This window comes from Leptopilina heterotoma, unplaced genomic scaffold (assembly GCF_015476425.1).
Source record: "Leptopilina heterotoma isolate Lh14 unplaced genomic scaffold, ASM1547642v1 Lhet_152, whole genome shotgun sequence".
NCBI lineage: Eukaryota > Metazoa > Arthropoda > Insecta > Hymenoptera > Figitidae > Leptopilina > Leptopilina heterotoma.
In genome coordinates, this window is record NW_025110868.1 from 621,470 (window position 1) to 638,342 (window position 16,873).

The 16,873-nt window shown below is 22.2% G+C and overlaps 1 protein-coding gene across 1 annotated transcript; it reads left to right on the forward strand.

The window, feature by feature from the left end:
• Positions 1–1,487: 1,487 nt before the first annotated feature.
• LOC122498544 (proclotting enzyme-like) lies at positions 1,488–16,524 on the forward strand. Its single transcript, XM_043606319.1, has 7 exons — positions 1,488–1,974; positions 9,519–9,593; positions 11,347–12,022; positions 12,457–12,662; positions 14,738–14,930; positions 15,306–15,583; positions 15,891–16,524. The coding sequence occupies exons 1-7, from the start codon at positions 1,938–1,940 to the stop codon at positions 16,184–16,186; spliced, it is 1,761 nt and encodes a 586-aa protein (XP_043462254.1). The 5' UTR covers positions 1,488–1,937; the 3' UTR covers positions 16,187–16,524.
• The last annotated feature ends 349 nt before the right edge of the window (positions 16,525–16,873 follow it).

Consider the following 16,873-nt stretch of genomic DNA (forward strand, 5'->3'; position numbering starts at 1 on the left):
AATTGCTCAAAAAATGTAATTATTCTTTAAAATTTAATTTCGATTCCTCGAAAAAATCAATTATTTAAATAAATGTTTGTTTATTGGAAGAATTCAATTATTTACAAAAATATTAGAATTTTTCACATGAATTCAATTATTTTCAAATTGTTTTAATAAAATTGTTCGAAAAAAATCAATTATTTCAAATGCAATTTTAATTAAATTTTTTTTGAAATAATTCAATTATTCTTTTGGATTTAAAAAAAATTCTTCCCAAGTATTCAATTATTTCAATAAATAATTCTTCGAAAGAATTCGATTATTAAAGATATATATAAAAATTATTCCCTAAAATTCAATTATTTTGAGGCATTTTAATAAAATTCTTTGGAAAATTCAATTATTTTCATAAAGACCAAGAATTCAATTATTTTAAAAAATTCTAATAAAATCGTTCGCAAGAATTCAATTATTTTCATAAATAATAAAATGCTACACAATTATTCAATTATTGTCAAATTTTTTAAAAGAATTCTTTGTAAAATTTAATTATTTTTAAAAACTTTTCGCAATTCAATGATTTTCAATATCTGCTATTTTCTTAATATTTCCAAACAGAATTCAATTACTTAAAATTTTTTTTTGTAAAAATCTTCGTAAGAATTCAATTTTTTTCATGAATATTAAAAATTTCTGAAGAATTCAATTGTTTAAATCAGAATTTGCATAAAATAAGTCGACAGAAATCAATTATTTAAAAATTTTTATATAATTCTTTGCAAGAATTAAATTTTCGAGTTCTTCGCGGGAATTTAATTTGTATTTTCAAATACAATTTCAATAAATTTTTTGGAAAGAATTCAAATATTTTTAAAAATTTTAATAAAATTCTTCGCAATAATTCAATTATTTTTATAAATAATTGAATTTTTCGCTGATATTCAATTATTTTCGTTACAATTTTAATAAAATTTCTTGAATGAATTCAATTATTTTTGTAAAAACTATTATAAATTTCTTTCTAGGATTTCAATTATTTTTAAAAATAATTAAGTTTTTCGCGGTTATTCGATTTTTTCTTCTTTCATTCTTACCATTCTTACAAATTTTTTTCTTCACTTTATTTCTCACGAAATTTACTTTAAAAATAAATTGAAATAAAACAAAAAAAAAAATTTAGATTTTTCTATTCTCTTCTTTTACTGTTTTGAATTTCTTTTTTCACTACAATTATTTTTTTTTCTTTTTAAATTTATTAAAATCGATCAGAAGTCTAAATGTTGATTTTTTTCTTCTCTTAATTTTCTCTCTCAAATTCTTAGATTTAATTTTTTTATTCTCTAATATTATTATTTTTTCTTTTTTTGTGGTTTCGTCTTCCTGTTTCGATATCGAGGCGAATTGAAGGCGTGAAATTATTTTCTTTTTTTTTAATACTCTGTTAAAAAAAAAAAAAAAATTAAAAAACTCATGCGTAATGCGTGTGTGACGAATTAATCGAAAGACAGATGAAGATAAAGTTGATGATGATAATGATGATGATGATAATGATGATAAAGAATAAGAAAAAGAAGTGGTAGGGAACACTTTCCCTTAGGAGGATGGCGCCTCTTTGGAGGAAAGAAAGAGAGAGAGTGTGTGTAACAGTCGGAATAAGTGTGTCGAGGTCTTGTCACGGACAGTCTTTTGGTAGTCGGAACTGTTCGTCGCGACTTGATGCGCGACACTTCCGTCTTCCCTGTTGTTGTTAATCCTGTTTTTTTTCATTTTCGCTTTTTCTCTCCTCTCAAAAATGTTAATTTTAAATCTATAATTTTCAAAATTAACAAATTTTTTTTCTTTTAATTTTTTTTTTCAGAAAAAAAAGGAAACGGAAATAGAGAAAATAAAAGTGCCGTGATTTAATTATCGAGTTTGAAGTGTCTTTTTAATGGAATACCAGAAAAGAGGATCTGATGTTTGTTTTCCTCAGAATGTCAATGTCCGCTCTTGGTAAGCGCAAGTGATTTCTCGATTATTGTATTTATACTCTTCTTCTATTTTTTTATTTTTTTCCATGGAGAACTTGATTTTTTCGTTTTTGTTTTTTAGTTTTTAATTTAGAGAGAAACTTTGAATGTCGCGCGCGCGGTCATTACAATTATATTTCAACTTGCCTACTTTTTGCTACTTTCTTCCTTGAATAATCGTCATCAATTATACGTTTTATTTAATGGAGAATTTTTATCTTAGTGGTAATTTTGTTCTGTTCTTTTGTTCCTTTCTTTCGAGTATTATTCGATTATTGCTGAATTTCTTTCAAAATTAATTTAATTTTATGGAATTTTTTATTGTTCAATTTGGATTTGTTTCCATTTTTTGGCACAAGTTTCAAAAAAGTCCTTAAAAATTTTTTTTTAATTTAAAATTTGATTCGTCGAAAATTTATTGTTTATTTTTAATTTTATTTGGATTTTTTTTTTCGATTTTTTGGCTTTTTAAAAAAAAATTATTTTTTTAACTTTTTTTTTTAAATTTAAAAATTTTAAAGAATTTTATAGTTTATTTTAGATTTCCTTTCGATTTTTTTTCTCAAGTTTCTAAAAACGTCCTTTTTTAATTTTTTCTTTTTCATTAAAAACTAATTATTTATTAAATTTTATATTGTTAAATTAAAAAGATTTTATTTCAAATTCTTTTCAACTCAAGTTTCTAAAAAAATTTAATTTTATAGAATTTTATTGTTACCTTTAGATTATTTTCGACTTTTTGGTTTTTTCTGAAAAAGTCTGTTTTTTAATTCAAAATTATAATTTTACAAATTTTTATTCTTTAATTTGGATTTTTTTCCATTTTTTCGGTTCAGGTTTTTCAAAAAGGTTCTCTTTCTAATGTTTTCTTTTTCTTAAACTTTAAAAATTATTTTTTATAGAATTTTATTGCTTAATTTTGATATTTTTTGTTTATTTTATTATTGTTCTATTTAGAAAATTTTATTTTGCATTTTTTATTAAAAGTTTCAAAAAAAAGTCCTTTAGTAACTTGATAAGATAAAATTCTAACAATTCTGTAAAGAAAAATTGATTAATTAACAAATTATTCAATTTTTTCAATTATTTATTTTGTTGTTATTTATTTTTTCAATATTTTTGTTTTGTCAATTATTTCATTTGGCAATTCTTTATTTTATTAATTATTAAGTTTGTCAATTATTTAATTTGTCAATTCCTTACTTTTTTTTCAACAAAAAATTTTTTTCAATTATTTAGTTTTTCAGTTATTTATTTTGTCATTTATTTAATTTGTCAATTTTTTAGTTTATCAATTATTTATTTTGTCAAATATTCAGTTTTTTAATTATTTAGTTTGTCAATTATTTATTTTATCAATTATTTATTTTCTTATTTATTTATTTTGTCAATTATTTATTTCGTCAATTCTTAACTATTATTCTCGATTTATTAATTCGTTATTTCATTATTTGAAAATTATTTATTTTATTCTCTCAAATAAATAATTGACGCTTTCAATTTTGTCATTTTAGATAAAAATAAAATTCGTTAAACTTCTTTTTTAACGGGCAATTTTTTTTTAATAGAGTAAAATTACAATTCTCAAAAATATAATTTACAATTTATTCAATGACGAGGTTCATTAATTCTTTTGCACTCGTTGATAATTTTATTTTCCTTCCCACTCGATTGATTATTATTGCTTTCTATTTTTACTGCTCCATTTTTAAAATCAGTTTTATATTTATGATGGTTTCATTTTTTATAGTCTCTTTCTTCTTTTTTTTTATCAACCCATTTGAACATATAGTCAACTAAACTATCAATGTATGTACAAATATTGATTATTCACTCAGGTGAATTTTTTTTCTATTCCTCAACAAATAAGTTTCGCTTTCAATATTGTAATTAAAATGTTTTTTCTGAACCAAATTGAATTATTTTTCCGAATTGAATTCTTTTTTCAAATTGAATTCATTTTTCGAATTGAATTCTTTTTTCTCATAATTTTTTATAAATAAGGCGACAAGAAAAAAAGAATTGATAAATTTTTGTTATCGAATCAAAACAGTTTGGTGAAATTGTTTGGCCTCAAAAAAACAGAAAATCGTTGTTGGCACTCGGGAAACTGGAATCTCTCTTTTTTTCTGTATTAAAACCATATCTAGATACATATTTAACGCGTGTATGCTCTTCGTTATATACAACGTATCTAGGTTACCAGACAAGAGTACATTCACATCGTCTCTTTAATGTTTATAACAAAGAATAAATAATTTCTCAGTTTTTGACAATTTCAAAATTTGTCCAAATTGGAAAAAAGTGGGATTTTTTTTCATTCGATTTCGAGATAAAAAAAATTATATTCTCTCTCTCAATTATAATATCTCTCATTGCGTATCAATGAAAAGAAATTCAATTTTTCCAAATTCGAAAAAAAGGCGAATAATAATATCAAAATAATTGATTTAGGAAAAAATTTGAGTTGACAATTTTTTTTAATAATTGAAATTACGTACGAATGAACGATGATATTTTTTTACTTCCTTGAATTTTTATTTTTTTCAAAAAAAAATTATTTTCTATTTTAAAAAAATTGATTCTTAACAAAAATGTTTGATTTTAATTATTTTTCTTTTTTGTACAGTAATTTTTCGAAATATTTGAACAGAATGAAAATTTCGTTCATTTGAATGTTCGAAATTTCAGAAAAATGAATATTTAACAAATTATACTTTGAAAATTTATTTAAAAAATTAAATCTGTAGGAAGGTTTTTAATTAAAATTAAAAAATTATTTCGCATATTTTAAATTTTGAATAATTTTAATTAATTCTCAACAATTTAGTTTTTAGAAAATTTTTTATTCCAAATATTTTGAAATTAATTTTAATTAATTCTGAACAATTTAGTTTTTAGAAAATTTTTAATTCCAATTATTTTGAAATTAATTAATTCTGAACATTTTAAAAGTTTTTAAAAAATTTTTAATTTCTTTTTTTTTTGGAAATTATAATTAAATTTCTAAATTATTTAAAATTAAAATATTTTCAAACAATTAGGAATTTTTTTGAAGCTAATTTGAAAACAATTGGATTTTAAACAAATTTTCTGTATTTTTTTTGTCTTAAATAATTAAATTTTCAAAGAAAATTCCAGACATTGAAAATAATTTATTTATAATAAAGAATATTTTCTTATGTGAAGTTTAAGTTGTTTTTTCGTTTGAAATAATTGAATTAATTTCAAAAAACTTTCTCGAAATTATTCAAAATAATATTGATTCAAGGAACGGGAAATTAAATTTTTTAGTTGAAATTTTTTAAATAATTGAATATTTGAAAAATCGTAGTTGAAATTTAAAAAAAAAAATTTCAAAAAGGTTTTAATTCAAATTTTCGCAAACTTTGAATTTTGAATAATTTTAATTAATTCTGAAGAATTTAGTTTGTAGTAAATTTTTAATTTCAATTAATTTGAAATTATTATTGAATTTCTAAATTATTTAATTAAAATATTTTCCAACAATTAGAATTTTTTTTTTGAAACTGAATTAAAAACAATTGAATTTTAAACTTTTCTGTCTTTTTTTTCTTGAATAATTCAATATTCATAGAAATTTCTGGAAATTATATGGAAAATAATTGAAATAATAATTTTCATTTTTAAATTTGTTCAAATTCGAACAAAGTGGGATTTTTTCATTAGATTTCGAAAAAAAAATGTCTGTGAAAAAAATTCGATTTTTCCAAATTCGGAAAAAGAGGCGAAAAAAATATAATTTTTAGAACGAAAAAAATTCAATTCTTTCAAGAATATTGAATGAATTATTTTCGAGTGAGTGATTAAAATCTTGAAATCTAATCGAAAGTTATTCAAATTAAATTCTCAATCGAGTATTCACACGTATATGTGAAAGTGAAAATTCCTATGACTCAGCATTTGATTATTATTAAACTGCAATTTTAAACAGATCATTTCAAACGATGATTATATATGATCACGCATGTAGAAAATAGAAAATTTAAAATTGAAATTATTGTACCATTATCTAATAATGAATTAATGTTTTCAAAGATGCGCAACGAGACGATGCTTGTTTTGTATTATATATAGAAAAGAATGAAAAAAAACTCGTATTTCTATATATTGAAAATGAAGCTGATAATCTGTTAATTGAAAGTGAAAGAACTTTTGATTTTATCGAATTGTTTGTTAAGTATATTGTAAACGTTTTGTAGATAAACTAATTTTTATCGATAATTTTAACGAAACAAAAAAAATTTTTTTTTGTTGTTTTTTTAGTTTAGCACACTTTCACCAACCTTGATGCAGTGCCTTTTTTTTATTATACAAACTTTTTCTTGGAATAAAAGTACACACATATTGACAACTAATTTGATCTCCGCGAGACCGGTTATTTTTATTCTTTGATGATGAATATTCCTCTTTTTGTAAAACGTCATTCAAAGATCCGGTTTTATTTCAAGATCGGGACAATTTCTTATGTGAAAGGTTTTTAGCCATTTGAATATATTATAAATAATCGGAAATTATAATTTTCTGTAAAATATCGATTTATTTGTCAATGTCTTTCATTTTTCATTTTTTTTTCTCCTTTTTATTCGTTTTTTTCTTTTATTTTCTTTTTTCCCTTTTTTTTCTTCTTTTTTTGTTCGAAAAACAAACAATTCGAAAAAATCTAATTTTTCTGTCTAATTTCAAAAAAAGAAAATTGTTACACACGAAAAAAAGGCAATTTCCTTTTTTTGTAGCGAAAATATTTAATTGAATGTTTAATTCGCAAGAAGAGTTTTTTTTTTTTTGCTTTATGGGAAAAAAATGTGGGAATTTCCCCTTGAGAGTATATGGCACTTTGAATGATAATAATTGCTTGTACAATTGTCTCCGAAAGAGATAAGTGATCGTTTCTAAGTACACACCATTCCTATCAACAGGGAATCAGTGAGTGGAAGAAAGGCACACTTTCTCGTCGAGTAACTTTCACCGTCGATGAATCTACGTATATATATATAGCTTCATAATAAATCAAACTCGAAAAATCTTGTTTTACTGTTCTGAACACGTAATTTCGACCCTAAACCCACACATAAAAAAAACAAAAATTTATGGCCCGGTAGGAATGGATAATTCTACGAAAACGAAATTATATCTTTTTTTTGCGAATTAGACTTTCAAAATCTAAAAGTAAAAAATTTTCAAGTAGCCGACAGAAAAAATATTTTTATTAATAATTTTTCCAAAGAAGAAACAAAATTTTTTATAAGAAATAATTGTGATTGTAAAATGGAAATTGTGACCAATTTTTTTTTCATTTATTTAAGGAAAATCGAATTTTGTTTAAAATTGTGATTAAAAAATAGAATTTACGTACAAATTTTTTAATTCTTTAGAAAAAAAAATAATTTTTGAAAAGAAAAAACAAAATTCTATCTAGAAAAAATAATTGTGATTGTAAAATTGAAACTGTGACAATTTTTTTTTCATTTATTTAAGGAAAATCGAATTTTGTTTAAAATTGTGATTAAAAAATAGAATTTACGTACAAATTTTTTGATTCTTTAAAAAAAATAATTTTTGAAAAGAAAAAACAAAATTCTATAGGAAAAATAATTGTGATTGTAAAATGGAAATTGTGAAAAATTTTTTTTTTTCATTTATTTAAAAAAAATCGAATTTTGTTAAAAATCGTAATTAAAAAATAGAATTTGTAGAAATTTTTTAATATTTTCCATTTTTTTTATTTATTTTTGAAAATATATTTTCCATTTCTTATTTTTAATTTTATTTACAATTTTCTAATTTTTTGTAGAAGGAAAGAATTTCGATTTGTCAAACAATTTTTTAATATAAAAAAACAAATGAAAAATTTTGCTTGATTTCTATTTGTAAATTACAATTAAAAAAAAAAAAAATACTTGAGATTTTGCGTGAAAAAATTGTAATTATGATTATAAAATAGAAATTATGACAATTTTTCTTCATTTATTTAAAGAAATACGAATTTTTTTAAAAATCGCGATTAAAAAATAGAATTTGTACAAATTTCGTATTAAAATGGCATTTTTTCAAATTCAAAACTTTTTTATTACGAAATAATTCTATAAAAATACTAAAATGTTCAATTTTGCAATTTTTTTCTCTTCTGGATTTATTATAATATATTCATTCATAATTTTATAAAAAACAATAATTTTTTTTCACAACGAAGAAAGAAATTTTCCAGTTATTTAACTGTTTTAGATTTTCAAAGGAGTCAAGCATTCGTGAAATACGATAATTCTAGTAATTTTCTTTCAAAAACAGGAAATCTCTACTTTCCTCAACAAAAATTATTATTATCCTATTTTACAAATGATTTAATATTTCTGAAAAATTGTTGGAATTTTTTTTTCTTAAATTTCTTTTACTTTATTTATCAAAATAATTTTTCAATCTAAAGAAATTTTCTTTTCTGACGGAAATAAAAAATAATTTTGTAAATTAATAATTGAATTAATTAAGAAATAAAAATAGGAAGTAAAATAAACCAAATGAAAATTGAAAAAATAAAATTAAATGCATAGAAAAAAGTAAAAAAATACGGTAAAAATAAAATAAGGAAAAATAATTAAATTCATAGTAAAATAATTAAAATGTAACAAATTATTAATTATTAATTAATTGTTATTAATTAATAATTATCAACTGATACATATTGAATTAATAATTATTAATTAGTTAATAAAATTTTGTCATATGGAATTTTTATCTATTCATTCACGAAGAGAAAATTAATCAAAAATATTTTCGTAAAATAGGAAAAATAAAAAGTGTGACGTAATTTCATGTTTATTTTTCATTTTTTATGTAAGAGAATTTAGAAAAGAAAGGGAAATGAAGTATTTTGAATTTTCATTTCTTTTTTTAGTTAAAATATGATGGCATGAAATTAACACGAATTATGGTGATGAATAATAATTATTTATCATCCAGTGTCTTGTGCAATGAACCAAAGCTTCGAGTTCCTTGAAGGAAGGAAAGTGGAGTTTTTTAGTACATGATCAGAATAACAAATAATCTTATGTAACTTTATAAATGGATTCGGTAACTGTTTCTTGGTAAATCTCTGAGATATATGGAATTCCCAAAAGAGTCTGTTGCAGACAAATTTCTATTTATTTTATTTTTTTCTCTTCTTAACATCCTTTTTACGATTCAACTCCTTTAAAAGGTTTGTAGGTTTTCTACCTAATTTTTTTTCTATACTATTTTAAATTTTTTATATTTAAGAAATAAATTTTTAAACAGAACATTTTTTTTTTTTGATTTTTTATTTAAAAAATAAATTTTTTAGTAGAAAATTTTTTTTTGGAAAAATCATCAAATTAGAAAATTTGGTAAGTAAAAAATTAATAAAACATTTTTTTTTAAATTACGTCTTTTTATCGGAAAGAGAAAAGAATTTTTGATTTAGTATTTAGGATCCTATTGTTGTTTTTGTTTAAAAAATATTTACACTAATTTTTTCTTTTCTATTTTCAGGACTGTGTATAATATGGAATTTATTAAACGGTGCTTTATCATACACTGATGAGGTTGCAATTTATTCCAATTATCGTAAGTAATTTTTTTGTTAATTAAGTAAAGAAAAAAAAAAATAAAGAAAATAATAAATATTTAAAAAATGAAAATTAATAAAAGAATAAAAATTAAGAGGAAAAGAAACTCAAATGTACGAAAATAAATACATAAATTAATAAAATTCAAATAAATAAAAAACCAAATTTATGGAAAAAATACAAATTAATGAAAAAAATGTAGAAGGAAACGATAGATAAACAAAAATACAAAATTCAATTATTTTCAAAATTTTTGGTAATTAAAATCAGTACGAAAATTCAATTAATTAAAAAAATTATAATAAAATTCTTCAAAACGATTCAATTATTCTTAAAAATTCTTCGAAATTCATAAATAAAATTTTTTCAAAGAAAACCAATTATTTAACAAAATTTTTATAAAATTTGACACAAAAATTCAATTATTTTTAGAAATAGTAAAATTCTTCTCTGAAATTTAATTATTTTTACAAATAATAAAATTTTTCTCTGGAATTCAATTATTTTTAATAAATAATTAAATTTTTCTCAAGAAAATATTTTAAATATTTTTTTTAAATTCTTTGAAAGAATTAAATTATTTAAAAAAAATTTTGATATATAATTTGTTTCTTAGAATTTAATAATTATTCTCAATATATTTTTAATTAAATTTCCTGGAAGAATTAATTTATTTTTATAAATTTTTCAAAATAATTCAATTACTTTAAAAAATTTTTTTTTTTAATTTAATTTATTCAAAAAATTACAAATAATTGCAGAAACACAATATTTGAATTTAGAATATTTTTTTGAGTATCTTGATAATTTTTTTTGAGTGAATCAGAATATTTTTTAGGATCAGAGAAAAAGTTAAAATTTTCTCTGAAAATCAGGAAAAATGCAGACAAAAACAAAATTTAATTTTTGTGTCAATCCTGAATAATTAAAAATATTCAAAAATAAGTGTAGATTACAAATATTTTTCTTATTATTTTTGGAGTGAATTAAAATTTTCTTTAGAATTCAGGGAAAGAGTCAAAAGTTCTGTCTGGAAATGAGGGAAAAGAAAAATCAAAATTTTGTGGCACTAGTAAAAAAAAATAGAAATTTAAGGGATATTCCCTTAAATTTCTATTTTTTTCACTAGTGCCACAAAATTTTGATTTTTGAAATTGAAAAATGAAAATTTTATGTAAAAATTGAAAAAGTTTGGAGAAATTTTATTAAAATTGTATTGGAAAATAAATGAGTTCCCGCGAAGAACTTAATTATTTATAAAAAAATAATTGAATTCTTGCGAAGAATTTTATTAAAAATTTTTTTAAAAAAATGTAAATCTGTCGAGAAATTTTTTTTGAAATTGTATTTGAAAATAATTGAGTTCCCGTGAAGAATTTAATTATTTATAAAAATAATTGAATTCTTCAGAAGAATTTAAAAAAAAATTTTTAAATAATTGAATTCTTTCGAGAAATTTAATTGAAATTGTATTTGAAAATTATTGAATTCCCCAGAGGAACTTAATTATTTAGAAAAATAATTAAAATTCTTGCGAAGAATTATATTTGAATTTTTTTAAAAGAATTGAATTGTTGCGAAGAATTTTTATTAAAATTTTTTTAAAATAATTGAATTCTTTCGAAGAATTTTATTAAAAAGTTTTGAAAGTGATTGGATTGTTTTGAAGAACTTGTTTTGAAATTGAAAAATGGAAATTTTATGTAAAAATTGAAAAGTTTTCTAATTTTGTTCGATTTTTTTTCTTGCAGCAGGAGGACATGGATCGCAAAATCCAGTGAGAAGATGGACGGAGAGCGACGCATTTCTCGGCGGAGGACCTCGTGGTGGAGCGATTTATCGTCGTGACATTCAAGTGCGTCCTTACGCCCAATTAGTTCGTGTCACTGAGGAAAGAAGTGATCCTCTCACAAGAATTACCGAGACACTCGGCGCTCTCAATACAGTTGGAAGTTACATTGTAAATATGACACGTGGCGGTGATTCGGCGGCAAATCCCTCCAAGGAATTACCTTCAGCCTTGTACACAATATCGAAGAATATTTTGGGAAAAAATGTCACCGACAGTATTGCGCCAATTGTCCGCGGCGTTACACTTCCATTGAGACCAGTTCAATTAACATTGAAACCATTGACAACAACGACGACGACGACAACAACGACGTCGACTTTCAAACCAGTGACTCTTGTCACCAATGATGTTGTATCCGATTTACAAATACAATCGAGCGAGGAAATTGTTGACAGAGAAAAGGGACCGTCTTCGTGCACAACTGCCGAAGGTGGTCCAGGACGTTGTCAAGATCTCAGCAATTGTCCTCATCTTCTTTTGGATCTCACCAAACTTCGACAGTCACTTTGTTTCAAGAGTCTCTTTGTTCCCGGCGTTTGTTGTCCGATTGAAAAAAATGATATCGACGAAGTGAGGTAATTTAATTTGAGACATCTTTCTTTCGAAAAAAATCAATTTAAAAACTTTTCTTTTTAAATTCTACTGCAAGAATTCAATTATTTTCACAAGCCATAACATTTTTCAGGAAAATTCAATTATTTAAAAAGAATTAAATAAAATTCATCGCAAGAATTCAATTATTTTCTTAAATGATAAAATTTTTCTCAGAAATTCAATTATTTTTTAAAAATTCTGATATAAATTCTTTATAAGAATTAAATTTTCAGAAACATTCAACTATTCAATATATTATTTATTTTTGTATTTAAATAGTTAATTTTAAAAATTACTTTTAAATACAATTGTATTTTTTAAGATAAAAGTTTAGAAAATAATTGAATTTTTTAAAAATTTAGAAGCAGGATTAGAATAAAAAGAAATATTTTTGATTGTTTGAATTTTCTTTTAGTCCAACGTATCCGCCGGTGATTCAGACGACAACGAAGCCAAGGCCAAGACCGACGAAACCACCAACGCCAAAGCCAATTCCATTGTTTCCGATATCGACGACAAATCGTCCAAATTACGAACTTGTCACGGCTCCCGATTTATTTGGAAATAAGGGCAACGAAACTGTTGAAACAATTGACAATAATTTCATTCAAGACGACGATGGTAAATACATAATTTTATTTATTAGTTGCAATAAAAAATTATTATGAAAAATTTTAATGAAATTCTAAAATTCGTAAGAAATTTTAATAAAATTCTTTCAAACGATTCTATTATTTTGAAACATTTTTCGAAATTTAATCATTTTCAATATATATCTACTATTTTAGTAAAAAATTTCCGAAAATAATTCAATTATTTAAAAATTTTTTTTTTATAAAATTCTTTGCAAATATTCAATCATTTTCACAAACAATAAAAATTCTTACAGAAATTCAATTAGTTAACACATAATTTTCATAAATTTTTTCTCGCAAGAATTCAATTATTTAACAAGATTTTTATAAAATTTTTCACAAGAATTCAATTAATTTTAGAAATAATGAAATTTTTCACAATAATTCAATTATTTTTAGAAATAATAAAATTCTTCTCTAAAATTCAATTTTTTTTTGTAATTAATAAAATTATTCGAAGAAAATCAATTATTTACCAATTTTTTTTACTAAAATTCGTTGCAAGAATTCAATTAATTTTAGAAATAATGAAATTTTTCACAATAATTCAATTATTTTTAGAAATAATAAAATTCTTCTCTAAAATTCAATTATTTTTTGTAATTAATAAAATTTTTCTCGCAAGAATTTAATTATTTAATTTTTTTTTACTAAAATTCGTTGCAAGAATTCAATTACTTTTATAAATAATAAAATTCATCGCTGGATTTCAATTATTTTTAATTTTAAATGAATTCATTTTTTAAATAATTTGTTTATTAGAAACTAATAATTTGTTTGAATACATTTTTAATTAAATTTCTTCAAAAAATTTAATTTATTTCAAAAAATTTTAATAAAGCCCTTTATAAGAATTCAATTTAAAAAAATATTCAATTGTTCAATAAAAATTATTTATTTTTGTATTTAAATAATTGAATTTTCGTAGAAATTTCTGATAAGAATTGTTTTAAAAATGAATTTCAGTTAAAACTTTAAGTAATGATAATTGAATATTATAGAAGCTTTATATGTATATTAAAAACTTTTTGAATTTAATTTCAGAAGATTTTCAAATTGAAATCTTTGAAAATTTTAGAAATAGTTAAATTTCAGAAAGGGCTTTTATAAATAATTAAATTTTAAAAGGTTTAAATTTGAAATTTTAGAAAATTTGAATTTAATTACAAAAAATAATTGATTTAGAAATGAATTTTAGTGAAAAATTCTAGAAAATAATTGAATTTTGGAGAAGTTACAAATAATAGTAATTTTTAGAAATAATTGAATTTTAAAAAGCTTTGAAATTAAAATCTTTGAAAATTTGAATTTTTTATACTTTTTAATTAACAATCCTTTCGAATTAATTTTTTTGAAAAATTTTAATTTCATTCTTTTGAAATTAGTTGAATTTTTTAATCTATATTTATTAATTATTTAATTATTAAAAATAATTGATTTAGAGAAGAATTTTAGTTAAAAACTTTAAAAAAATACTGAATTTTAGAGAAGTTACAAATAATAAAATTTTTTAAAATTAATATTAAATTTTGAAAAGATTTCAAATTAAAACCTTTGAAAATTTGAATTTCTCGTACTTTTAATTAACTTTGTCAAAAATTATTAAAAATAATTGATTTAAAGAAGAATGTCTAATTATTTTTAGAGTGAATCAGGAATATTTTTTTTCGGAAAAAGTCAAAACTCTGTCTGGAGAATCAGAGAAAAGTGAGAGGAAGACGAAATTAAATTTTTGTGGCAATCCTGATAATAAAAAAGAATAATTAATTTCTTGCTAAAAGAATTAATTTTTCTTGAATTTTTAAATATAAAATTATATAAATCCTCCTAAATTAGTATAAATTATCGGAATTGAATTTCTAAATAAAATCTCTCTTTCGATTGAAAATAAGAAATTTCTTATTATATACTTTTCCCTGTATTTAAATTTATATAAAATTATATATACATAGTTTGATTTGATATTGTAAATGTAGAAATAAAAGATTTCTATTGTGAAGCGGGTAATTTACTTTTTTTTAAATTCAATTTTGTGGTAATATAAAACTGTTCAATTTACAGAATGTGGAGTTAGAAACACTGGAAAGTATCGTGTTGTCGGTGGTGAGGAATCATTGCCAGGTCGTTGGCCATGGATGGCAGCAATTTACCTTCAAGGAGCAAGACGCACGGAATTCTGGTGCGGAGGTTCACTCATTGGTCCAAAACATATTCTCACTGCTGCCCATTGTACCCGAGATCAACGACAACGTCCGTAAGTTAATAATATTTTTGCGAAAAAAAAACGATGAACTTTTTTCAAATATTTTAAGGTAATCGTTAAATTATTACTATTAGCGAATGATTATTTATTTTAATAATTTTATTGTTATTTGGTTTTAATTATTAAAAATTTTTTTTTTTTTGAAATAAATAAATTTCGAAATTAAATTTTAGTAATTTTTAATTAATTTCCATTCTTTTATTACAAAGTTATTTAATTATTGATATTTAAATTAATTAGTAAGTAGAAAGGGGCAAATTAAATATTTAATTCTATTTTTGCCTTATTTGAAGAATTTGGAAATTACTATTTTATTGACATTAGTTAGAGAAAAATATTTGTGAATAAATTTTCCTTTCTTTGCAGATTTGCAGCCAGACAATTTATGGTTCGTCTGGGTGACATTGATCTTGAGAGAGATGATGAACCTTCATCGCCGGCGACCTATGCCGTGAAAGAAATTCACGCTCATCAACAATTTTCGCGAGTTGGATTTTATAATGACATTGCAGTTTTGGAATTGACACGTCCAGTGAGAAAATCGCCGTACATTATTCCAATTTGTTTACCACAGGCGAGACATCGTGGTCAACTTTTTGCTGGAGCAAGACCAACGGTCGTTGGTTGGGGAACAACCTATTATGGTATTTTTTCTCTTCTTTATTTATTTTATTTCTTCGAAAAACTAGAATTTATTACAGTAGTAGAAAATATTGGATATTTCGTGTTTATTTGTGAAATATTTTTTCAAAACAGAAAATTATACCAACTGCTCTTTTATTTCTTCTTTTTCAATAATTTTTTATTTCTTCCGTTCTAAATGGGAGGATGATGAAACGAATGAATTTTAATCTGCAAGTAATTGAAAATTGTTGTGAAGAATTTCATTAAAATTGAAGTAATTAATGAAGTTTGGAAAAAAATGTAGTTATTTTCAATTTCGTTTTCCAGGTGGAAAGGAGAGTACAGTTCAAAGACAAGTGACATTGCCAGTGTGGAGAAATGAAGATTGTAATGCCGCTTATTTTCAACCAATAACGGGAACATTTTTGTGCGCCGGTTTCAGTCAGGGTGGAAAGGACGCCTGTCAAGGTGATTCAGGTGGTCCGCTTATGCTCAAACAAGAAGGTCGTTGGATGCAAATTGGAATTGTATCCTTTGGAAATAAATGCGGTGAACCTGGATATCCTGGAGTTTATACTCGTGTCTCTGAATACGCTGATTGGATCAAATCAAATTTACGTTAGAAGTTTTACAAAAATGTTTCACAAAAATATTCCACAAAAATATTTTACAAAAATATTTTTTTCAAAATCGTCTTCCGGAGAGAGATGTCAATTTAATTCAACAGAAATCGTCAAGAAATTTTTACACACATCTACGGTCAGTTTTTGCCAGACATCCATTTTTTTGCCATAAATTTTTTCTTTTTTTCTAAAAAAAAAAGCCGCTTTCATTTACGAATAGGTAGTAATTTGCGTCGTTTTATTTTATTTATTTTTTCAATCGCGGTAAAAGTAAAACAATGCAAATGAAATAATCTTGAAAACAATTATTTAAAATTACTTAAGAAAAATAAATTAACTTTATTATTTAATTATTAATTTTCGAGAAGAAATTTTTTCAAATTCTAATTTAAAGGTTTTCTTTGAATAATGTAAAAATAATTAAAAATTTTTAAGAATTCTCTTTCTTATTTTCGTTTTAATGAGAATTTTCCTTTTTAAAAGAAGGAAATTAAATTAATAACAAATTAATTATAAATAATAACGAAAGAAATTTCGAAAAATTTTCAATAAATAATTATAGTTTTTAAATAGTCAGTTATGAAATTTTCAACCAGTGCCAAGAGGTAATTTTTCTTTTTTTAAAAATAATTCTTGCACAGTATTTTGCACGTCCGTGTGATAAATATATTAAAGAAACGTGATAAC